The sequence below is a fragment of the Bombus terrestris genome, chromosome 6 (assembly GCF_910591885.1).
Source record: "Bombus terrestris chromosome 6, iyBomTerr1.2, whole genome shotgun sequence".
Taxonomy (NCBI): domain Eukaryota; kingdom Metazoa; phylum Arthropoda; class Insecta; order Hymenoptera; family Apidae; genus Bombus; species Bombus terrestris.
The window spans coordinates 10,111,664-10,138,301 of NC_063274.1; the positions used below are offsets into that span (position 1 = coordinate 10,111,664).

The window sequence follows — 26,638 nt, forward strand, 5'->3', positions numbered from 1 at the left end:
TTATTATTATATTATATTATATTTATATATATATATATATATATATTATTATATTATATATATAAATTATATAATATAATATTATATTTTATATTATTATTTATAATATAATATAATATAATATAATAATAATATAATAATAATATAATAATAATATAATAATATAATAATAATAATAATAATAATAATAATAATAATAATAATATAATATAATAATAATATAAATAATAATATAAAATATAATATTATATTATATAATTTATATATATAATATAATAATATAATATAATATATAATATACAATATTATATAATATATAATATATATATAATATATATATATAATATTATATTTATTTTCTTATTATTTATTATAATATTAAATAATAATAATAAAAGACGTACGCTGCAGGATTCGGTTTTATCCACGTGTCATTTAAATTTATTTTCTCTCGCCGCGAAGATCGACGACAAAATACACATACACACACACACACACACACACACACACATATATGTTTGTATTTTTAATATAGAAAATGCACCCAAGAAGTCAGATATTAAAGAATCTTTTTTTCTCTTTAAATTGTTAAATGCTTTCCGAGAATAAGTGACAAAATTAATTATACACTACGAATGTTAATTTATTAAACTAATTTTGTTCGTCGTTACTTGCAAATTTGACCAGATGTTGACGAATGATTTTAAACATTCTAGACAGTCAGCAGTTACGCTGTTTATGAGTAGCGGCGCGCACCGTAACACGATGCTGTTTATTGTAGTAACTGTACTGATAATCTCGTCGATTTTACACCGTGTAAGAAACCTGGCGAGCGGCGTGGAAAGGCACCGCGATAATTAGCTGGTTTGTCTCGAACGTTTTTCCTCGACAAGGCTAAACGCACCGTTAGCAGGTACGACTTTTATGTTCTGTGGAGGAAAACGTTGGTTAGAGCCTGTCCGGAGATTTAGCAAAGAAACAAGATGAAAGGGGGAAAAAAAATTCCAGTGTACTGCGTCTTACCAGCGTCTTTCAGTTGTCCAGGCGCGCGCTTTGAAGTTGAAAACTGCTCTTGGTTATGCTACGATCGCGTATTAACCGGTTGCTCTTTGCGGTTATGCGGAAATAAAGGCTTGTGTTAATTTGAAGAACAGAGAAAAGCTTTGGAGAGTAGAAGATACGCCGAGTTTCTGACGAGAGTCTCTTTCGAGACACAATATAGAAGCAAGTTAGATGCAAATGTAAAAAAATTATTATCACTGTCTGTAGAAGTAGTGACGAAGAGTTATCGTTCATTTATTCATTATAAGGGAATTATCGAAGTTCGAAAATTGTAAATTTCAATGTTCTAGAAAGTTTGAACATTTAAATATTTGAAATTTTAAACATTCGAAAATTCGAAAGTTAAAATGATTGACAACTCGAGAATTCGAGAGCTTGAAAATTTAAAAGGCAAAATGTCATACTTGGAAACGTTCCGCAATAGTCGGAGAGAAGCCTGTGCTTCATCATCGTTTCCAAAAAATTCGTACACCAATCGATACGAATGAAGTAAATAGTCGGCAACACGAGAGCCTACTTCATTTGTTTATATTCGAAACAGAACACATTTCACTGCTTTTTCACCAATCGATGTATCGATATCGTATTTCCGGAGCTTCGCCGTAGCCGAATATATCGATCAGTCGGATCGCGTCGCTGCTGGATACGTTGCGTGCCAGGGAGGAACTACAGATTGAAGAGTGCGAGCGCCGATCGAGAGCTTGGTCGTGGAACGTTCGAAGATAGGCAAAATCGTGGCGCCTGTTATCGGATCCGACGTTTTGCATTGTTATCAAACTCGACTACTGAAACTGTCACGGTCGAAATATTCGCCGGCCCGGTTAGAATTCGAGTGAAAATGTTTGTGCAATGGTATGACACTTCACTGAAATTTGCCGACTCTGTAAGAGCGTAATTGTGATGTACAAGTCCGATCAATTAATCTCGAAATGGAAAGTCGTAGATTGGATGGGAAAAAAGGAAAATTTAGTCACAAAAGTTTAGATCTTTATTTGTATTGCTTTTATAGATATGGAAATGAGAACTGAAAAGTTTCCTAATTTAAATCCAACCACATTATGTGTCTCGTTTGTGTATTATTGTTGTCAATTATTAAAATGAGGGAAGCTGCTAATCAAATATGAATTGAATGACATTCAATTTAAGAGAAGAATAAAGTGGGACAAGAAACAATGAAATTATTATACTTCGTTGTCTAGAACGACCAATTATGAATTAACAGGAACAGAGATATCTTTAGTGTTTCTATTCTATTTCAAGTGATTCTACTGCAACTCAGTGAAACTTTAAAGGCATTCAAAGATAGATATGAAAGTTTTGTTATTAAAATATACGTGTGGTTCTACCAATTCAATTATTCCTTTATAACCCAGAAAAACAATTAAACGCATTAAACGACGTTAAAAGATATTTATAATCTTAAAAAGCCGCGTATGTATCTTGTCCGCATAAAAGCAAACGTACGAGTTCTATAAAAGTGAAAAGCAAATAGAAAAAAGGAAATAATACGCGAATTAAGTTGACGATAGATCGTTTGTGCGTAATTGAACGCGGTGGCATCGGTTGTGCATCAGATTTACTTTTCATCGCGCTTAATAGCCGCGGATATCGCTCGAAATTGAGCGTTATTTTCCACGCTTTTAACAATCCTCGTTTCTGGATACGCGTTTCCAATTGATGTCAATTATCGTTCGACTATTGAATTCTGGCTCCGGTTACGCATGTTTCCAAAAAATTATCGCATGGCAAAATCAAAGCTCGATAAATTCATTAAGCGAAACGACAAATCGATAGTCGTGACAAGTCTGCCACGAACGCATTATATCGTGCTCTCACCGAGCATTAATCGAACTCACGTATCGAACTCGTATTAATCCTAGAACTAAATTTACAATTAGAATTTCCAATGAATCGTTTACGTTGTCTGCCATCGTTTGCATTCCCGTGCAACAACTTGTCTGCTGCACCCTCGGGCGGATCGATTCTGTCACATTTGTAAGGAAGCCAATCGTACCACGTATTTAGTTAACAGAACCTCTTATACCCTGTCAGATTGTTGGTTAAATCGCGATCTTTACTTTTTGTGTCCGGTGAAACCTCGGAAGGATTCAGTTTATCTTCATAGAGATTGCTTCGAAAAATATTTTGAAATTTATTATTATTGCTCCTTTAATCTAATCTACAGTACAATTAAAGTGGAAGATAATAGTCATTAATTTGTCATGAGATATCTGTACTTACACGTAAAAGTTCCATTTGGCTACATTACAAGATTCGTTGTTCCGCAACGCGTGCATCGATCGAGCCGCTCGAACCCCATCACAAACGATATAAACTCTTACCCTTCGCTGTCAATAGCCCTTTCCTTAACCCCTTCGGGTAAACCATCTACTCATCATGCTCGATCGAGCGGAAGCCAATAGCTGTCGTCAAGGATAACCCGGATTTAGCGCAGCGACTGCCACTTCATCCGAGCTTTTCTCTCGAATCGATTCTCTGGTTTGGTTCGGCTAAAGACGAACGACGTAAAGGACGTCCCCGATTTTAACCACCATATTATTTTCTGTTCACAGGTTCGGCCAGTTCAACAAGGACGGAAAGCTCAGACCACGGAGCCACGGTTCCCTCGTCCAGCCAGGGAAACGACGGATTTCACTGGCAAAAACCGCTGACGATGAGCTAGCGACACGACGATGAGGAGGATGAAGCAGCGCGTGCTGCTCGCCTGGCCATGGTTGTGGCTGTGGCTGTTCGCGGCCACAGCGGGTTCCCCGTCTTCCGACCCTTTCGCGTCGACCACGTTTTCATCGTCAGCCAGTAGCAGCAGCAGCATCAGTAGCTCGAACGCCAGATCGTTCTCTCCGACGATACCGACATCCACGTCCGCGTCGTTCACCGAAGACTTTCCCTTCCCTCCAGGTCACAAGTTCCGTTTCACTCTGCCGTTGTACAATGTGTCGATTCCGGAGAACTCGATCGGCAAGACGTACGTGGTGCCCGAGGAAAGAATGGGCATCAAACTCGCGTCGCCCGACTCCAATCTCGACATTCGTTTCCGCATAATGAGCGGCGACCGCGATAAGTTCTTCAAGGCCGAAGAACGCACCGTCGGTGATTTTTGTTTCCTGTTGATTCGGACTCGAACCGGTAACGTTGACGTGTTGAACCGCGAACGAAAAGACCGTTACGTGCTCGAAGTGCGCGCCACCTTGAATAAAGGCGACGGTAAAAACCGGGTGACTATCATGGAGGCGGATACCACGGTCGTAGTGACCATCTTGGACACGAATGACCTAAACCCGCTGTTCTATCCGACCGAGTACGAGGCAACTATCACAGAGGACACGCCTCTGCATCGCAGCATACTCAGGGTAATAGCCGAGGACGCCGATCTCGGCAGGAACGGCGAGATTTATTATAGCTTCGCCGAGGAGACCGATCAGTTCGCCGTTCACCCGGTCAGTGGGGTAATAACGCTCACCAGGCCGCTCAGGTAGGTCCGCGTAATAGAATTCTCGTGTTTCGTTTGATGAGCTTGAGGATCGTCGGTCCACGCCTCGAGATACTCGTTTGCCTGATCGTTTACGATGCCTTGCGATGCTTTAGGCGGATCTTGTCATGTACTTGGATGGGTTCTTATTTTTCCTTCTTTTTCTTTTGATACAATGTTATGCCGAATGCGTAAGGAGAATGTGAACATACTAACGAACAAATCATTTTTCTAATTTTTCCATGATCTTGATTGATACTCGAACTTCTTGCTTACGACGGAATATTATTTTCTAATGGTGAATATTGAATCATGAAGTATACAGGAAATGCTTCTGAAATAAGCGATCGCAGTTTGGAAGCGTGTCAGCTTTGAAGTTGAAAAATTGACTTTTATATAGAACCTTGCAACAGATTTATTTCAGAATCAATGGTACACGGCATCCGTATAAATTCGTTTCTACGATAATACTCCATTTATCTGACCTCTAATTGGCGGAAAATTCTTCTCATTGCCTAATTTACTGAATTTCTGAATTCAAGCTATGTAAATCCAAATGGTTTCTATTATGTAAGATTTTGCAATTCTACTCATATTACGAATCAAAGTATATTTGAATTCAGTTATTCCAATGTAAACCCTGGTTATTTGAACGAAAAGCTATGGGCAAAGGAAATTAACGAACTGCTATTACGGAAACTTCAAACCATTCAGTTATTTGAACTATTTTATCTTCAAATGTAATGAAATAAATGAAGTTGGATCATAATTGCTCAATTATCTATAGATTGGTCATACTAAACCATAAAACGTAACCAAATAGAATTACCGCTATCCTAAAAACTTCTATTAATCGAACAGTCAAAGAATTCAAATCAAATCTTCAACAAACTGATGCTCAACTCTTCGAAAGTAATTTATTATTACGTATTTTCACCCAGATACTCGGAGCGAGCACTTCATGAGTTGGTGGTGTTAGCAAAGGACCGTGGAGCCCTTTACCGCAGCGGAGGGACCAGAAGAGCCAGCACAGCCAAGGTGACCATTAGAGTTCGTCAAGTCAATTTACACTCACCCGAAATCTACGTGCACCACCTGCCAGATATCGTAGAACAATCGAACGCCGACATCTACGCGATCGTTCGGGTGGTCGACAACGACGAAGGTATTCACGGTCAGATCGCGAGTCTGGACATCGTGGGCGGTGACCCAGCCGGTCACTTTAGAGTACGGCCAGCCGGTGGACCACATTCGGGCGAATACAATATCGAGGTGCTACATCTGCTGGATCGGGAGACAGCAGTTCAGGGTTACAATTTGACACTCCGTGCAACAGATCGGGGCGTTCCGCAACGTTACAGCTACAAATTTGTGCCCGTCCATCTGGCCGATCTGAACGACAACGCGCCAGTGTTCAGTCGAGAAATCTACGAGGTGAAGGTGCCGGAGACTGCTCCCATCAACACGCCGGTGATCAGACTGAAGGTGACGGATGCTGACGAGGGGAAGAACGCGTTGGTGTTCCTGGAGATCGTGGGCGGTAACGAAGGTGGAGAATTCTATGTGAACGCGGAGACGGGAATGCTATACACCGCGGTGAACTTGGACGCGGAGAAGAAGGCGTTTTATACGTTGACAGTGTCCGCGGTGGATCAAGGGAACGCTGGAACGAGGAAACAGTCGTCCGCCAAGGTTAAGATCAATGTGGTCGACACGAACGACAACGATCCGACGTTCGAGCAGTCAGAGATGGAGGTGTGGATCGACGAGAACGAGCCAGCCGGCACATCGGTCGTGAAGATCACCGCGAAGGATCGTGACTCCGGCGAGAACGCCTACATCTCGTACAGCATCGACAATATCCAGAAGGTGCCGTTCGAGATCGACCATTTCTCCGGCATCGTGAAGACCAAGCAGGTGCTTGACTACGAGACCATGAAGAGGGAGTACTTGTTGCATGTGCGGGTCAGCGACTGGGGCTTGCCATACCGGCGACAAGCAGAGATGCAGCTGCACGTGAAGGTGCGTGACGTGAACGATAACAGACCGCAGTTCGAGCGAATCGACTGTACCGGCCACGTGCCTCGATACGTGCCCATCGGCTCCGAAATCATCACCGTCTCGGCCATCGACTTCGACGCCGGCAACATCATCAGTTATCGCATTGTCTCTGGCAACGAAGACGGTTGCTTCGCCCTGGACTCGGCCAGCGGCGTACTATCCGTGGCTTGCGACTTGTCCGACGTCAAGGTTACCGAGCGAATGGTCAACGTCACGGCCACGGATGGATCACACTTCGCGGACGTAAATCCCGTACACATGCACCTGGTAAATGCAAAACGGAACCTAGGCTCGCAGGGAAGAATTCTAACGGATCAGAGCGGCGCCTTCGAGTGTCGTGACACGGGGGTCGCTCGAAGATTAACGGAAGCCATCGCTGCCGCAGAGAGAAACAACATGCCTTCCAAAGACGACGAATATGCTTTGACACCAAGTAGATACGGCGAGAACATTCACGCGCCCGAGTTCGTCGATTTCCCTAGCGAAATAAAAGCCAACGAATCGGTAAAGATAGGAACGACTCTCGTCAAGATACGTGCCAGAGACAGAGACTTGGACTACAATGGGAAATTAGTGTTTTGCATATCCAGCGGTGATCGCGACTCGGTATTCGGTATCGATCCCGATACCGGCGATTTGAACGTCATAGGCTACCTGGACAGAGAACGCGAGAGCGAGTATTTTCTGAACATCAGCGTGTACGATCTGGGCAAGCCACAGAAGTCTGCGTCGAAGATGCTCCCAGTCACAATTCTCGACGTGAATGACAACGCTCCAAAATTCGAGAAGTCCCTGGCAAGCTTCAGGATTTCAGAGACCGCACTGAATGGAACGAACGTGTGGCGGGCGAACGCGACTGACGCGGATCTCGGGGAGAACGCGCGCGTCACTTATTCCCTGGTGACCGAGACGAACGATTTCCGTGTAGACCCGGTGACGGGCGTGCTGACCGTTTTCGGCAGATTGGACAGGGAACGACAGGAGATCTACGAGCTAAGAATACGAGCGCAGGATAACGGTGGCAAAGGGACCGACTCGCCGCCATTGTACTCGGACGCTTTGGTCAGGGTGACGGTCGACGACGTGAACGACAATGCACCCAGTTTCGCGTTGTCCACGTACACGGTGAAAATTCGAGAAGACGTACCGATATGGACGGTCGTGGCGGTCGTGGACGCGACCGATCCCGACGAGGCATCCGGTGGCGATATCGAGTACTTCCTGTCTGACGCCATGGAGAGCGAAGGCTACTTCAAAGTCGATAAAATGTCCGGCACTATTAGGACCACCCAAAGCTTAGATTTCGAGGAGCGCCAAGTGCATACGTTGACGATTGTGGCGAAGGACAGAGGTGAACCATCCTTATCCTCCGAGACAATGGTTATCATAGAAGTAGTCGACGTAAACGAGAATCTACACGCGCCGGTGTTCGATGATTTCGTCGTGTCCGCGAGTGTATTTGAAAATCAACCAATCGGGACTTTAGTGACCACTGTGCGCGCTAAGGACGCGGATCCGCTAGGAGGAGACTCCAGGATTGGATACACCATTAGGGGCGGCGACGGCATTGGGATCTTCTCCATCGACAACGAAGGTAAATACTTTGATTCATTTATTAATTTACGTAGGATGGGTTTATAAGTTCGATCGTTTTGATTAATTTTGTCATTTTCGGAAATGTAGAAAATATGAAATACGTAATATGAAGAAGGTCAGGTATTTTTAGAGCAAAGAATTTTTAAGGACTTCGAGATAAGTTCTTTTAAAGTGATACGGTATTTATTTTATCTCGAGGTTAATGAATATTTGCATAATTTCAATGGGCTGTTAAAATCAATATCCATACACAATAACCGTAATTCTGGCATTAATTCATTGAAATAAATTTGATCAAGATAACACGTGTAGCTTTCTCTGCATTCGTTAAACTTCCTGACCTCTCGTTGTTCCGCATTATTTCCACAACGATTTTCCCGACATGAAAAGGAAAGTTGCAAATCCACTGCTCTGACACGCGACCTGTTAAAAGTGCTAAACGCGAAAATTAAGCAGGAGGAGGAATATTAACGGCCGGTAGCGTGGTACGACAATATTTAACTTTTTCATCCGATTAACTCCAATCCCGCGCGATAACGCAAATATATTGGCATGGAAAAGTTGCTGCTGGACAAGAACCGACAGCTTTCAGCAACCGGGTTCTTCGTATACCCATAAATTAATCGTACTCGATTTAAACTCGATATTCATCAGCTCTCTGTAAAGTAGTTTCTATAGAACAATTTCACATTCCGCTCCCCTATATTGCGTACATGGTGTTCCAATTTCTTTCACCATACGTTTCTTAAATTATAGAATATTCTATAAGCATAGGATATTCTGACATAGTTCGTTCCTCCGAAATTGAAAAACATTATTTGAGAAATGCAATGAGACAAGTGGATTTCATTTTTTGTATTTGTGTATTTGTACAGTATTCGTCTATTATCGGTTTTTAATGTTTTAATTCCAAATTTCTTATATATCTGCTAGTCATTGTAACAAAGGTTTCTCAGCTACCGTTTATTTCGCTAAAACAAATGCCTATTCTTTTACGAGATGTTCGTTAATGGAAAATTTGAATTTTAAACGAGGGACAGAAAATCAATCGGCGTGGCGACGTAAACGTTTATTTAAATTTTCACTCGCCTTTTGACGAGCACCCGCCGCATTAAACCATCCGGCTGTCGAACCTGTCGTTTGCATATTAACCTTTTTTTTTCGCCAGTAACTTTTCCCCCAGGCGTTTCCGTCGCACCAACGGCCAATTTAAATTCATTTCTTCCCGACTTTGAAATTTCACGCGCGAAATTCTTCTCATGTACCGTTGGAAATGGTCGATAGTTCCCCGTTCGAACGCTCCATGAAAATGTTACTCAAGTTCTCGCATGCTTTTAGGCGACAACTTTTGTGTAATGCGTTCAATTCGGTTAGTTCCCAAGTTTCTCGGTTCGGAATTTGACAGTTTCACGATTGTACGAAGTTCGTGAATGCGTCTTAGGGAAAAGAAACTTGTAACAACGTTTCTTTGTGTTCCTTCACTCCTACGGGTGTAATGTTGCAGATTATCTTTTTCCTTTTAATATAAGATTTCTGATATACGACAGTATCTATCGAGCAATCAAATTTGAGTTTAATTTTTTAAAACTATGCTTACAATTTCTTTGCTCTCCCGTTAACGAGGCTAACCCACTTAGAACCATGCGATAAAATAGTATAAATAAAAGTTGCGTAAATGAAGCTTCCTCTGATAGTCTTAAATCCTTAAGTTCTAAGAGTAATTTAAAAACAAATACAGAAAATTACGAAATTTTTTAAATCACCAAATTGCACTGAAACTTAATAGTATCCCCTATTTCTATTACTCACTACATTCTATTACTCACGAGAAAAAAACTAATTCGACTAATTCGCAACAGGTCAGTGAGAAGGTTGGATCCCGTATCCAGCGAGAAATCGAGTCGAACGAATCGTGTTTTCGCCTCAGAGGGTTCGTGTTTTCGTAGATGGGAATTCCGTTCGATGCCCGGAAGTAGATTCGAGAGCAACAATAGTTTACTTTAAAGTCGGGCTGTGGAGTTTGTCGCAACCGTGTTCCAATTTATTCTTAGAAACGGACGGGCCGTACGCCGTACGTCCGCGGGACATGTCTCTTTTCCGCTTTGTTTAGTTCGCCTATTTTGTTCCTTTCCTGCTTGCTCTGTGCCGCTGTTGATCGATCCAAAGAAACGAAAGAAAAGCAGGAAGAAAACGAACAAAGAAACGAAGGGGAAGAAGAAGAAAGAACAGAGAAAAACGAGTGAGTGAGAGAGAGAGAGAGAGAGAGAGGAGAAAAAATACACGCCCGTTGTGCAGCGCTTTTACATCGGACAGGCGAAAGCCGATGTTCCGTGGCACCAGTCCAAAACGAAGTTACAGCGTCGCGGCCCATTAAATACCGACGCAGTGGGTTTAATTGAATTATGGGACTCGCAACGGGTCCCTTTTTTCCCGGGCCAAGCCTGGTTGCGCATTAAATTCCTACCGCGGTCTCCTTTCACCGCGAAAACCGACTCGAGAAATAGCACGTCATCCTGTTTAATAGTTGATCCCTCTCGATTGGACCGCGTTCTTCGGCCACTTAACTCTGCAACAAGCTTCTCGCGGTCCTTTTTCAGACCGATTGCGACTAATTTTATGAAAGGGCGAAATGGAATTAAAGTAACGTGTGCGTTCCTTGTCTTTTGGTATTGTTGAAAGAGCATCTTTGTTTATGAAACTGTTTTATGAGTTAACATATTTGATAAACAGCTTTTAAATAAAGGAGAACAAGGGCTTGTGTATCAAGCTTAAGCTTTTAAATTCTGTATTTTCACTCGCATTTTGGTCTACGGTTGTGTAAATCTAGTAAACATTAAATAGGAGCTGTAGTTTATTTGCTCTCGTTGAGTGTACAGACGACGATATAAACGTGACTGAAATTCGAGAGACATTTAAGAAAGAAGAGTTTGCTTATGCTTTGCTTAAACATTACGTATTTAGTTTTCTTATTCTCCTTTACTCTTTAACATTGGCAATTTCAGTTCCAAGTTAGAAAGAGAAAACAGAACGGAGTCCTTTTTGTTTCGTATTCATAAATAGAAGCTTATATTTATAAAATACAAACAGAGGTACAGCTTTAGTCTCATTATAAAAAGCCTAAAACGATTCTATACTTCAAGGACGATTACACCGGAGTGCTTGAAAAACCTTCTTGGACGGAATCTGTCCTTCGCGTTGTTTCCTTGAAGACAGTCGCTAGACGTCTAATCCGAGATTGCTCGTCGGATCTTCTTATTTTTCATTTGCAGTTTAAACGCGCCATTTTCTGGAACGAGCCCCAGGAAAGGTTGAGACCAGTCCGGATTACTTGAAGCGCAGCCGGCTGAAAATATCTGCTAAAATCTCGTCGTGTCAACTCATCCCTTTCACCCTTCTTCCTATCTTTCTGTCAGGGAAAGAGCCTAATTGATATAAACGCGATGCGAACGATACGCAGCGCTGATCACTATCGCTAGCAAGCCCGCTTACTTTTTTCTCTCCCCTTCTTTTCTCCTTTTTTTCTTTAGTCGCGATCTATTTGCTAATGACTAGTCGGCGGTTAGATTCGCGGAGAACGACTGTCGGCCGGTGCACAGCTATAAATCGAGTCGTGACGTTTCGATTCCAGTTGTACATTTCGCGCGATAAAATACACCGGTAGGAGGTTGAAAAAAATACAGTGGCCATCGTCCACGTTTTAGTCACGATCGACGAGTTTCCATCGTTCACCGGAACAGAATGCGGTCGTGCGCGCAGCGCTCTCTCGCTCTGCACCCCGTGGCCTCGGTGCTCTCTTTGCGAATAAGCTTATACACGGCGAGTTCGTTCGAATGTTCCGTGACGATTTTACGTCAATATCGTTATCGTCCGGGATTGATATGCCACGAGAATATCTGCGTGATATTGAAACGGCAGGAAGAACACGTAGAGAAATTTTTTGGAAATATTTTGTCTTCAATTCTTGCGAAGGAATTTGTACGAGAACAGGATCAAAATATAAATGTTATCGGAGTAAAGTTAATCTCGTGGAAAAATTGATCACAAATCGAATTGTCATAATAAAATTTGCGAAGTAGTTCAACTTTACCTTCAAGGTTTTAAAGTACCTACTCCTATAAAATTTCAAATCCATCTTTTCACTTCTAAAATAGCACAATTTTTATACCATAAATCTTCTCAAAAAGTCAATAAAATCGGCAAAAATCGTCAAGCCAAATTTAATGTAGCAGAATCAGAAAAATAGTTGGCGACTTTAAAACGCTTCTTTATGAAATTTTAATTTACGCTGTCTCCTTTAAAATTGTACGATTTTATACCGCCCAACTCTTCAAGTACCGCTAATTTTAACAAGAGGTATCAAATCGAATGAGTTCACCCCGTATACCTGACCAGCTAACCCGCCTACTTACGTAGTTCTCTGTTGCGCGAGACTATCAAATGGCGGGAGTCGGTGCGCGGTCGAATGTGTGCCGCGCGGGGGTTGTATCGATCCCCCGTCGAGCAAAAATAATACATTGTCAGTGGTATGCATATTCAACCGGTGTAAATATTCATAAGTTGTGCTGGTGTATTGCCTTCGTGTTTGAAACACGACCGATCGTAACGTCGTTCGCGGTATTGGTGCAGTTCCTCGACTGACAAATCTCGCGATTGTAGCTCGCGTTCTTGTGGGCCGCAATGGAGGATATTCGTTGTAGCAAGATCGTTAGAATCGTTCGCCAGTTTAACGAGAATCGTTCGCCGAGCAATCGTGGCGTTCTTTTCACCGGAGAGTGATTGCCTCCTGTCGTATTTGATTACGAATCTATCACATGTTTCCCAATGTGTACGCAAGTTTGTTTTCTAGTCTCTAGCGATGAAATTCACGTGGGTTTGGCTGTTAATCAAGTTATGATACCGTTTGTATTACTTTTTAATTGTAGCCTTTCGAAACTGAATTAGAACGTGACATTTACGTTGTATGATTTATTAACGAGGGAATTTATAAAGATAGAGAGTGAGAGTCGATGTAAGAGTAAAGTGGGTAAATAAGGCACAGTAATAAGAAGATGAGTTTACTATTGCACTCGTACCTATACAATTTTAATACTTTATTGCCTTCTGTCGTATATTAGTTCAACATATTACGATTTGAAGAGAAAATTTGCATAAAGCATCTTCATAAAAAATGTTCTGTTATCTACATGATTATTATAGTTTACAGTCTTTTATTCACATACATTACTACTCATCCTAAAGTGAACTTTGGTCATAAATCTACGAACGTACCTCTTCTATTTCCAACCATGTTAACAAACAAATAACAAGTAAGAAGGTAAAAGACAACGATTATAAACAATCATACAATCTTCCAATATAACAATATCAATCATCAAATTTCCGAAATCATTCAAAAGCCTATACCCACCAGGTATCTTCACGTGCATGGTTAAATCAAACCTAAATCAGGTTTGTCACGAGCGGCCGTTGATTTCACAGATACGGAAGATTACATCGGCGAAATTGAAGCGGCGCGTAGATCCCGCACACCCGTATGAACACGGTCGTTAGTCGGCTGCGGATTCACTCGTCCGTTAGACGGTTCGTTGCGAACGAACGACGTCGCCGGACGATAGACTAAATTTGCCATGACGCGGTTTACCCGGTCGCCACCGCGAGGAAAATGCAGTTAAACTCCGATCACCATAGAAAACTGGCGCATCTAGTTTGCGCGGGATGGAGCGGAGAGGCGCGCGTTTTCCAGTAAACGAGCTAACGCATTATTCCGCACGCCGCTGTCCACTTTGTCGCCCGCGGCTCTGGCGGCGTTAGTCCATTAATAAAGCGTCCTATACACATGCACCTGTGCATACGCGCCCATATTACTCTCGTTGTTCGGACTACATCAACTATATGCGACTCAAAGCTCGATCTTGGAATATCGTGACTCTGTCTCTCTCTCTCTCTCTCTCTCTCTTTCTCTCTTCCTCTCTCTCTCTTTCTCTCGACTTTCTGAGGAACGTAACTTGAAAAATTCGAACGAGTGAATTGTTTTATTATTATTATTTATTCAATAATTTTATAATAATATTTTATTATTTCGGTCGTTTAATGTGTGGTAATAAATATAGATTATGGGTGTTTACGCTTTTTAGAGAATATAAATATACACGCAAAAGATTTAATCATTGAAACAATTCTCTCGTTTGATTTCATTTCTGTTATTGGATTTATAAAAATATGAATTTGCATGAACATGGTTTAATAATAATACTGTGAATGTTTATACAGAACTGTGCTGAATGCGCATATGATATGCAAAAATGTGCGAAATGTCTAAAGATTAGGTTTCAGTTTTCTAGTTACGTATGCAAGGATATAAATTTGCATAAACATCCGCAATAATAGTCAATGTAGTGGAATAACATTACGCGTCTCTGTGACATACATCCATCTTTTAAACGAAGAAAGAATTTTCACACGTGTCCTTCGAGTGATGTCTACAGAATAAGTAGATTAGGCAAATGCGTTTCAGACTCGCAGACGTGGAATAATACGTTACACAGTCTACTGATCAGACAAGATTGATATCAAAGATATACCATACAAGCGAATATGGAAGTATATAATACATTATGAAGATTTGTAGACTCAAATTATGATCGAAGATTGTGGACTTATATCGTGATTGAACACTTGGTGACTTATATTATGATCGAAACATGTGCGGTGGAATACGATGTTGCTCAATCTACTGATTTTATATTCTAGGATATAGAAATACACTTTACATCTTACGTCTTATATTTTATAGTATTCTTTTTAATTAATGATGTTCAACTAACTCTGTCTAACCACATTTTCTGTTTATCATACATTTTCATACAAAAAAGTGTAACAATACACGTATATTATATTTTCGTAAAATTTCAATTATCGCGAACTCTCTATATTTGACTCCGAAACGCTTTCAGGTCTGCCTTTTACGAGCACGGTGTCTCGCAAAGCAAAGGGAAACGTTGTCGCGCGGTCAGACCGCGTAATTTCAAGTAGATGAATCGGTATCCGGAAACGGTTGACCTCACCACCTTTTCCCCAGTTGGGTAGCTGGGACGTGTTCTCTTTTTCTCAAGCTGTGGCGAGTTACTGTCTCAGAGGCAAAAGGTCCGCCACGATTCGCAGCACTCACCACGATAAGACCGGTGATCCATTACGACGGGCATTCGAAGAATTTCGCGGACAACCGACGTCGGAATGTAACCCTCAGTTCCCCTTTTACGAGAAAGAGCTCAATACGAAATATTCTCGTTGCAAATTAATGAGAACTACACGTCGCGCGTGTTTCTTCCTTCCATCGAGATTCGAATAAATTAATTAAATCATTCGAGCAGGTCGCTGAAGATCGCGGATTGAAGTTTCGCGAGTAGAACAATTTATAGATTTCCTACAAGTTTAAAAAATATTCAATATATTTTCTTTTTATTCCTTGTCAGAATTAATCTCGTTCCGCTTATTCCTATTGCTTCGCTCTCTGATTGCTTGCTCTGATCTCTCCATTTCCAGTCTTTAATCTAAACTATTAAAAACCTCAACGAAATCATCTTTCTTTATTTTCGCTTACACTGTAGGTTTTCTTTTCTAATTTTCGTAAACTCTAAATCAAGTTAACTTACTAAATTCAATTCTGATAAAGTAGCCTCGCCATCGTTGCAAAGAAACGGATCAAGGACTAGCTCGATAAATACTAAGCTACTCGTCGGATAAACGAATTAAACGATTCATCTGATCGAACATCTCATTAGTAACGCCGGCGTTATAAAGTAATTATCGGTGGCGATACGTCGACGGGACGATGTCGATGGAACGAGAGAGTTCCGGTGACGTGAACGCGCGAGGAATTGGACAGGGAAGGAGACCTCTCTCATCCCCATCGACGCGGCAAAAATCCAATTTAGCCGACGAGTGGTGCACAAGGCTGGGTATATTCGTAGCAGCTCGTGAATTATACCGAGCATAACGATCGTGCGCGCACCCGCCCTAAATTACCTCTATCGACAAACGCGATGTTTTTATTCCCCTCGAAAGTCGTTTCGTTCGACTACGTTCCGCGCGCACCGCCGTTCCACGTTCGCGTTTTGCAATATTGGACGATCTATCGATCCCACTCGAAGGAAACGAAAGGCCACACGCAATCGATGATATTTTATTTACGTTCTTCTTTCCTATTAATTCGAAGCTTTTACGATTTAAAATGGTGATCAACAGCGGAATTAAAGAAAATAGTACAACCACCTGAAAGGGATGGTTCTGGAACTTTGCAATTTTTAATCGACGGAGAGTTCAAACGTATTATTTTAATGATTACCTGAATTGGAGGAATTAGATTAGATGTTTGCGTTCCAAGTATTTTTGGAGTTATAAAGTTTTTGAATTTGAAAGATTAAGTGCACCGTAGATTTCTCCCTTTTATCTACATTGCACAAGTTATTAGATTATTGGAAATGAACTTCCAATAAAATGATCTGGAAAGATTCCACCAAGAGAGGTAGAATTGAATTATGTAAGATGTTAATACTATTTGTGAATTGACTTTTTTTATTAGAGTACCTTCGATATCGATCGACATGCTTGACCTGAATTTATTTTACGTAACTCTGCCACTTTGCAATGGTAAATTCCACCTTTCGCCACATATTCTATTAACGCAACTAATTACGCTATAAATACTCATTCATAAGTAGATATTCGTTACCTAATGTTTATGCATTCATAGGATATTTAAAGATCTAAGAAATGTATGTAATGTAGATACTATTCAAAAATGTATAAAATACCAGAAGTAAAACGTTTATTTTGATATGCGACGAGTGCAGCAAATTTCTACTTAGATTCCGTTTCTTTAATCGCTTTTATAAAAATACGAAATTGCATAAAGATTAATGTTCTAATAATTAATGTCGTTATCTACTAAATCACTCATTTATCGAATCAAACATTAAGTAATTCCAAGAGCCCAGACATTCCTTTTATATCGTAATGAAGACATTCCATTTTATCAGAGCAGAGAAATCACGGAAGCCAGATCGAGCGTCATCGATGGTGGTCAAACGATTCTAAGCTGTCGTTGGTTCTTGTCGTTCCTCGAACGAGCAACTCGGCATTCGGCGCATTGTGTCGTCGGAATTTCTAGCATTGTTAGCGGTGTTTTGCTGTTTTTTTCCAGCCCTCTACCAGGTGGGAAGAACAATCGAGGCGACATCGTGGTCGGGACAGTTCCCTTCGCTTGCTTGCGCGCCTCTTTTCTTCACGGGCAACGTGCACTTACTTACGCGTCTGTCTCTCGCGACGAACACGCTGCGTAAGCCGTACAAAGGCTCGAGAAACGCGGGTACCGTTTTTGTCGTTTGAACAAGACGCGCTGGTGAACATCGTTACGATCTCAAGAAGAAATCCGCGATTGGAAAAGCACGGTTTTGTACGGAGCTACTTTGTTTTAGAGTTTAGAATAAAAAGCAGCTTTTTTAAGGTAGGTGTGCCGGTATTTAATTGAAATATATATATATAAAGTATAGGATTTTAAAATTACTTTCATACGAAAGATTAAAAATGTGGATTATCTTGGTTTTTCCGCGTCTTTGATTTCTTCTGTCATTGGAAATCTATGGAAGTTCCTCATTTTAGTGGACGAACGTGATAGGTAGATAAAAATTCAGATCTTTGATGTGTTAACCCTTCACAAACTAAACATAGGTCTTAATTCAATAAAAAAGTAGATGAATATTTTCTTGGAAAATACATTTCTAAACTGTGTTAGTATTTTCGTGAATTTTTAATAATTTTAGTAATGGACATGGAACTTTAATATACTTTCTTAGAATACGAAATTAAATTTTTTATTCAGTTACTAGAAATTCCTACGATATTAAATCCATTCTTATTTTATCATAACAAAAAATGTCGAGCAAGCCACATACGTTTGAAAAATTCAAGGCATTCCATTATATGATCGTACTATAGCTCTACCTTGCAGGATGGACCAAGCAACATCGTGACGAGAGGAAACAGAATGAATGTAGAATGAAATTTTGTTTGTACATTCATTTCGCTGAGCTCCGACGGGCGGTACACGATAGAAATGTTACTTTTTAATTTCCCTTTGAAACATTAATGATCGTTTAATGGATATCCTTTTGACATACAACAAACTTCCCGAAAAGTGGTATTGCAGGCAAATTAATGAAGCTAAAGAACATTCTTTTAGCGCGAAACTAGACAAGATTCACTCGGCTGATGTATGTCCGGCCACGAAGCTCTACTTAAATATTGTGCTAGAATTAACAGAGCCGTGTCGAGCTGCAACGAAGCGAAGAAAACGAACGAGCACAACTGGAATAACGTATACTTACGCTCGACGATATGTTCGCGCGTCGAAAGACTGACTACGGTTTATAACTGTCTTGGTATTTCTTTAATACGCTGTCATTATTATCACGTGGTCGAAAGATGGGCGGTTTAATGCTCGTGGTGTTCCTCGCGTGTGAATTTAATCTTCCGTTTGTTAATTTTAACGAGCTAATTATTGTCTCTGTTTCTGATGCAATGATATGTATCATTACTTGAAATTATGGAGAGAAATGTAATAAAATTGGGATTAATTACTCTTTTGTGCGTCAACTTCGTTTTATTTAGGATATTCCTTCAATTTTCTTCTTCCATATAGCGATAAGAATATTGAATTACACGCAGAACTTTTTTAAGACAACTATTTCACGTTTAAATATTTCAGATTTAATTTATATTGCTTTGGAGAAGAATACTTAACATTTTGTCAGTAGCTTCGTCGAAGGTTTATAGATTTGTTCTGATATTTTTGGTTTTCAATTGCAGGGGATGAGAGATGATCTTGTAAGAGGAAGCCGAATATTAGTGATTAATTGAGAATTAGCTATTTGGTTTGAGTGAAATACCACGGAAACGATAGAATACCATTTTAAAATAAAATTACTTACATCCAAAACCATGAAGTAGAATTTAATTAGACTCGTGAACAGTTCAATTAATTGCCGAGAGGAGTAATTAAAATTGAATTCGCTTCCACGAAATTATTTCTATATATAAATCCGATCTTCTTTAACGCGCGAAGGAACGTATTCTCTGCATTAATTCCAGATTACAAAATGATTTAATATATCGAACTTAATCTTCTACAGTAGTATAGAATTTATAACCCGTTTAAAGCATCTCGAACACGCGGTTCGCGAGTAATGTTTCATCTTCGGGAGTGAAAGTATACCACAAAACTGATCGTATTAAATATTCAACGTGGTTCGGCAAAGTAAATCAACGTCGGATCCACATAATACAAACGCCCTTTTCCCGGTGAACCCTCAATCGACAAACAATAAAATCAAACTCCCATTAACCTAATATCCCTTCAAGTAATAAATATGCAAATACGAACTTTTGCCACGTAGTAGAATCCGAATGTAGAAGAAAATTCCTCACGCGCGAAATATGATTTAAACGCCACATTAAATTCCGCACGATGTTCCGCCGCGTTCTCGATATTATTTATGTTCGATGAATCGAGATTTCGTGTATCGGATACTGACGATACTAGAACAATATCTTGTCACTATCAGATGGCTTTTTTCTTTACGATTTTATAATTTTTGCGTCAAATAAAATAATCAGAAAATGTATAATTTGTAAGGTGTATAATTTGTTTCATTTATTTCATTATTAAACCTCTTAATTTTGAAGCAAGCATATTTATTAATACCCGTAACTTGTAACTTATAGTTTATAAAATTTCGTTAATATTAATTGTGCGAGGTAGCTAGGCAAGCTTCAAAATAATTGAAATCACGTAATTACGTTTGTCTCTTTCTAGGTGTTTCTAGTATTCTGTAAAGGTAAACTGTAAAAGCAAATTGTAAAAGCGAAATTTTTAACCTTTGATGGTATCGAATAGCACGTAAAAGCGTTATCGGCAAGAAACGGGAACCGTTGAATTGAACGTAACTACAAAGGACATCTTTTTCAAGTCCATAAACTTAATTATTTACAAAAAGGCTCTGTTCACACAGTCTGCAACACGGAGAAATTGGAAAGGTAAATAGTTGAAATGCGCTTGTTTAGTTTTTTTTTTTTTTTCTGTGCCCTGTGAACATCAAAGCGCAAGACAAATTATTTGTTCCAACTGTTTTTAGTTCGGTAAAGCTAGATATTGCTCCCTGTTTCGTTGAATACTAGAATATCATGGCTTTTCTATTTTCGTGAACGAGCTGTACGAATGCAAGCGTTATTTCTGTCACTTTTGAAGCGAGACACCCCGATACTCGTTGTTTACGGTGTTTTCCGATGATGTATATAATTCGATCTAGTCATAGAAAGATTTGGGTACAGCGAAAAATGTCGATACTGTTTGGTTTGAAGTTTGCTTCTGTTATCGCACCTGGCGAAGCTTTTTTCAGATTTCTGTGCCAGTTTTTGATATTGATATATTATTGGCATTTTTCTCGTGACGTGTAACATAAACGTATTTGTTCATTTACGTGTTTCTATTATCTCTCGTATATCGACGTTTACCTTACGATACGATCATTGTAGTCTATCTCTGATAACTTTGTTAAAGTACAAGTTGATGTTCTATTTCGATGTATATCGAACATTTATCACGGAAATTTAATATCTAGGGTGAACGTTTATAAAACAATTTCCATTCGAAATTCTACATAAAACGAACGTAATTGCCGTTAGAGGTACAAGTGAGACTGATGACAAGTGTCACGTTTAATGTATAATTACAAGTCACGTAGCATAACGTCAAGATACCGGGCGATGAATGTAACGTTGTAAAACACATTTTCGACGGGCGGTCGTGCGTGACGCGCGTACGAATTTTCATCTGAACTTCTTATACGCAAAGGCGTCATCAAACTCGCGTCATTAAGTTCACGTATCTTCGTAAATTGCTCCAACCTCGAGTAGAAGTAGAGTCGGTCGACGAAGGTTGGGCCACCTGTGTCCCAGCGAAAGAGGCTCTAAATCAGCGTCACCGTAATGCACGGTGATTTTCACGTAAATTTCGGAAAGAGAATTTCAGAAAGCGAAATAATCATTATGGCGAGCAATAAAATGTTCGCGATAAAATTGAGCGATAAAAGTTGGTGCGGCTATACGGATAATTAGATTTCATTGGTATCGGTTGGTCGATCTTGGTGAACGATCAATTAAGTCGTAAACGATGGTAGAATTCCAAGACCAAGTGCGTTGCCTGAGAACAGAGTCTGGCAAAACGTGCAAGAATCTTGATCCTTTAGTATCAAGAGACTCCTGTAGCACCAGACTGTTAAGATAATTAGTACTTTTAATATGTTGCTCAAGAGCCCTGCAATAAAAAGTAATTCATCTGTATGTATATTTAAAATTTTTAGAAGGAAGAAAGTGATAGAAGAGTATGACGAAATTGCTATGACACGTGTCATGTTAAACATTATTAAGACAACATCATTACGAAATAACCATACTTATATTTTTCTAGTTATACGCTACGTTAGCGCAGATTTTATGAAGGCAGTTAAATATCTAGTATTGCAAGCTATTAAACACGGCTCGTTACATTTTGAAAATCTATTAGCATTCTTAACAAGTTTATGATCGGGCGGAATAAATCTTGGGTATACATACGTATTGAATAATTGAATGTCACTTAAATATTAAATACATTTTGATAATGCAGTGTTATATAGTATACTATAATTGATCCGTAACCAATTTACATTATATTATTTGTTGTAACTCCTATGACGTAGAATGGTGAATGGGCACGCGCGCACGTCGATATATTATCTGTCATAAATTAACGCTACAACACAATATCGCGAAGAGCCGAATATGTTAAGTCAGCTATATTGTCACGTATGATTATCCGGGTTTTAAAGCAAACAAGCAAATGGATAGAGAAATTATGCAAGCGGAACAGTTTATATTTCATAGGGTTGCATCGTTACAAAATGACGAGGATGTTGATGAATCTAATCTACGCTGCTTGTAACCCCTGTTGTTGCGAGGGATGATTATAATCTGTGTGTCATAGAACGGTAATGATCTAATATTCCATAGAATAGGTATCCTGTTATAGAATTTTACGAAATTTTACGTATTTCATTATACATAGAAGAAATATAAAAATACAATTTCTATTGAAAAAGAAATCATCGAGAAATGTCAAGAATTAAAACCAAGTTATAATATTTTTGTCTCCGCTGTTATTCGGAAACATGTACACGACGCCGGCGAAGTAACGACAGAGGCGTGAAATAATAATAATAATTATTATAATAATAACATAGCCGTTTAAGTTCTCGAGTGTATTTATAATCTAAACTTGCACAGCATTTGCGTCCGTGGCATTGATACAAAGCGGTGCTTGCATATTTCGACGGGAACGAGTCCGTTAACGAGCTTGCTGAAAGCATTAAGGGCTACAGACACGAGCCGTGTCTTCGAACGAAAAAGGAAACAAAAGAAAACAAAACGCTAAGCGGGACACAATGTGTCAGTAATTACGAAGTCGTCGCGTACTGGTTGCGTGCGAAGCCGTCTTCGAATCCGTCACTCGGTTTCTTTACACCAAATAGTTTTCGTTTTACCGATGTGCAGCATGCATACGTGCACGTACTTGGGAAAACGTCAGCTTTTCGTCGTTTATAATAGACGACGTCGAAAATGAAACGGTCGTAAGTCACTGACAGTGACTCAATTTGGAAGTTATTATTGCTATACCTGGCTGAACGGGCCGAACGACCTGAATATTTAATTCCAACCGTAGCTACCAGACAAGCCAATTGTCTGTTAACTGCAGCTTCCTTTGTCCGCCGTTTTCCGCGTCGAGTATTTTAAACGATGAAGTGCAATTTGCCCGGTGAATATAATAGAAGGAACGCCTCTTACCTCTGTTCCTCTGGAAGCGTTATTCGCCTCGGTTTTCATTTGGTTTCCATTGTAAAATACCGTTTGTCGTTGAAATTGATTGTGTTACGCACGGTCTCTTCGCGAGCTGTCCATCAGACAGACATCATACGCTATGCCATCGTCTAACAACTCTCTCTAGTCGCATTCTGACTTGTGTTAAAACCGTAACTTTTCTTTCATCCTCCCGTCTGTCGCTCTCACCCCTACTTCTCTTCTAGATTTCCTTTCTTCTTTTTTTTTTCTTTTTTCTTCCCTTTCATCTCTCGACTAATGTTCTTTCCGACTATTTCCTCTCCACGCTAGCCAACATAGCGTCCGTTAGGAGGAGAAAGAGACCGATGAAACTTTTTTAATAAGTCTACCGGCAATGAAGTTGGAATCGGCGCTCCATAAACAGGTGCACGTTTCAACGTGCAAATTTTATAACCGATTAAACATCTCGTCGAGATGTTCCGCGTACGCGAACCAGTCGAGACGAACAAAGAGCTCCGGGGATAGACGGAATAAAGGCGAACGAAACGCGCGTCGCTCTTTGACGAAAGATGGAGAAGAACGCACCTGTGCACAGATAAAACGCGCTCGTAATTGACTGTTTTCTGAAAACGAGGGAAAGACAGGTATATATATACCTGAGCATGGCCAAAAGAACGGATTGTTTAGAGCGGAGCAGTTCCCGAACCAACCTCTCTCTGTGCAAACTCTCTGTGTATTAAATAGGGTCCAAACTCGGGTGCGTTTGAATGATTTCGACGTCAACCCTCTAGAAGACTCGCCGAGCTAAAAGCTGGCGCGAGTAGCTTTTGGAGAATGCTCGCGGTGAAGATGGCGGAAGGGTAGGAAAAGAGGAGAGAGAGAAGAGGAAGCCAGGATGGGTCATTGTCTCGAGACTGTGCAGGCCGCGATATACGCGTGGCCCCTATGTGACGTCACTTCCGCCGCCCCCAGCCTCTGCCTCCTCGAAAACCGGTATAGAGAGAAAGCGTGGTTCGCGAGAAAATCTCGATGCAGCTCGGCTCTGGCGTGGGCGGTGTTTCACCGCTTCGGGGATTAGATTCACGAAGAAGCGCATACCGGTCATGCTCTCCTCACCCTTATCCGCTGCATTACGAGCACGTAAGTGCTGAGCTCTCGTTTCCTAGAACATGTACCGGCGGCTGAACGCGCTGAAAAGACCAACGATTTACCCCTATACACGTGTGCCTCTAAGTATATCGGAATCGCGCCGCGGCCGGTTATAAAGCGGTTCTTTTCACGGGATCATCGAGTTTTTTGCCTATTTACTCGATGTGTGTGTGCTTCTTTACCTTCTACGTATTCCGGTCGCGTCGAGGCTTCCATCGTTGAGTTTCAACGTTTCTGAGAGTTTGGCCTTTCTCGCTTTCGACTCGTAGATCCAAGATCACGGTGTCGGGCCAACGTGTGAATACACGCGTTTAAATTGGTTTATGTAAACGGAGATACGGTGTCTCGTCGCGGGTTAATCCGAGCAAACCGATAAATTACACCCGGCGCTCGAGTCTTTCGGGCAATTAATGGTATCGTGGCATCGATGCATTACGCGCGCGTTACGTCGATACCCGTACACTGATAAACGGTGTGCGCGTGTTATAAATCTCGCGATGTCCGACCTCGTCGCAGGGGATGGCTATGGCAGTGTAAAAAAGGGCCAGGATATTGAGGATACCGTGGTCTTCTTAGAGTTGTATCCTTGTGTGAATATGTATGAACATTTTTTTTTATTGTGTATAGTCCATTTTATTCCAATAGAACAATATGAGAATAGAACAGTAATTCAATGGAATAATATAAAACAAAAAATGTGCATCTACTATCTCCTTATAAAGCGAAAGAAACTTTTGGGACAACCTGATATTAACCATATATTCATCTTGCATACACTTTGAAATTTTGCAATCTACCTGAACCAACAAATTGCTTCAGCAAATTCCTATTTCCCTTACCTCGAAGATATTCTTATATATATTATCAAAAATATTTTTCACAGCATATACGATTTCTATCTCTCGTATAGAAACATTTCTTTCGAATTTCTTCCGACCTTTCCGTTAGTCGCAAATCCATCTTTTACATCCTACGAATCGACATCATGTGAATCGTTCACGAGGTAAAGGAACGCGCGATGCGAATTCGCGAAGGAGAACGGCACGAACTTTCGCCGCGCCCATCGATATACATATATCGTAAGGTGCGGTGGGTGCGTGGACGTGGCGCATACATCGACTACGCGGGGATCGGCTACGTGGAAATGCACGGTTGGATGAAAATTATACGGTCCGCTGGCCACGGGCCGGCGGCGGTATCCTATGCCCTTCATTGCTTATCACTTCGGCTCGATAACCGGCGAACCGTGGAAAAATCTTCCTGTCCGATTTGGAACCATCAATTTTCACTTGGCGTGCGCCCGTATGCGCGCTGATATTGGCAGCTCCGTGCAAAAAGCTCAACCTGACTCGAGCCGATACGCCTAGATAGATTCTATGACGGTTCGTACTATTAGTAATCATCAGATGTTGACTTCAAATATGATCGATGCTTGGATACATTTTGAGTTGATAACTTGGTGACTCGATATTGATGGATTCATCTTATTTTGTCGATTCGGAAGCAATTCTCCATGAGAGTTCTCCTTTCGAAACACTTCTTATCGTTCGCATACCAAAGAAATCTTATTTAAGAGACTCTATCTAAGTTAACCACTTTCTTTAATCTTCTAAAACCAATTTGTAAGTATTTGACTTCCCACTTCTGTTGCCAGATAGCGAGATACTCTGTAGTTTTACGATACTTTAGAGTGTAATAGGGAATCGTATAGGAGATACCATTTTGGGGCTAATGGTCGAAAAACCTTTGACGAGTGTTCCGTAACAGGATGAAAATAGGTAAATTCCGTTATACTAACTCTTTTATTCAATGTGGAGAATCTTTTATATAATTGTTAATGATTAACGTACTACTTAACCAAGCTAGTATTAGTTGTCGAATAAATTAAGATCTGGATAAACCTTTTCTTCGAACTCCAGAAATATGCATTTCCAACTTGTTTACTACGTCCGTAAGAAACTGGTGACCAGAATTCCCGATATATGTACGCTTGAGATAAAAAAGTAAATCTGCGCTCTAAATCGTTCGAAATGGCACTAAATCGTATCTTTCATATCTGGTCAATTATCGTAAATAAACTTCTCGCCCGACGGCGATTAAAAACGAATAATTAAAACGAGCGCTCGTTCCTCACGTGCAAATTCTGCACTTAAACCTTTCGAAATCTCCTGGCCAGCAGCCATTACGATGCTGGTTTTTAGGCTGTCTCATAAATCGGCGTCAATGTGCCGTCAGTTATACCATAAAATTTTACACGATCGTTCGCGACACGATCGTTGCATCTAGCGATCGTAATCAAAGCAGAAACTCGTAAAGATTAAAAATTTCATAGGCAATCTGTTAATATTA

General features: G+C 40.4%; 1 protein-coding gene across 8 annotated transcripts in view; it reads left to right on the plus strand.

Annotated features, from left to right (window-relative positions):
* The window catches only part of LOC100650960 (fat-like cadherin-related tumor suppressor homolog), a 499,821-nt gene that overhangs the window by 156,860 nt on the left and 316,323 nt on the right, over positions 1 to 26,638 (plus strand). For all 8 annotated transcript variants that reach the window (XM_048406896.1, XM_048406897.1, XM_048406901.1 and 5 more), the window contains exons 2-3: positions 3,636 to 4,555; positions 5,494 to 8,207. In XM_048406896.1, the coding sequence (XP_048262853.1) occupies positions 3,756 to 4,555; positions 5,494 to 8,207 (3,514 nt within the window). In that variant the 5' untranslated portion in view covers positions 3,636 to 3,755. The remainder of the gene's footprint in view (positions 1 to 3,635; positions 4,556 to 5,493; positions 8,208 to 26,638) is intronic.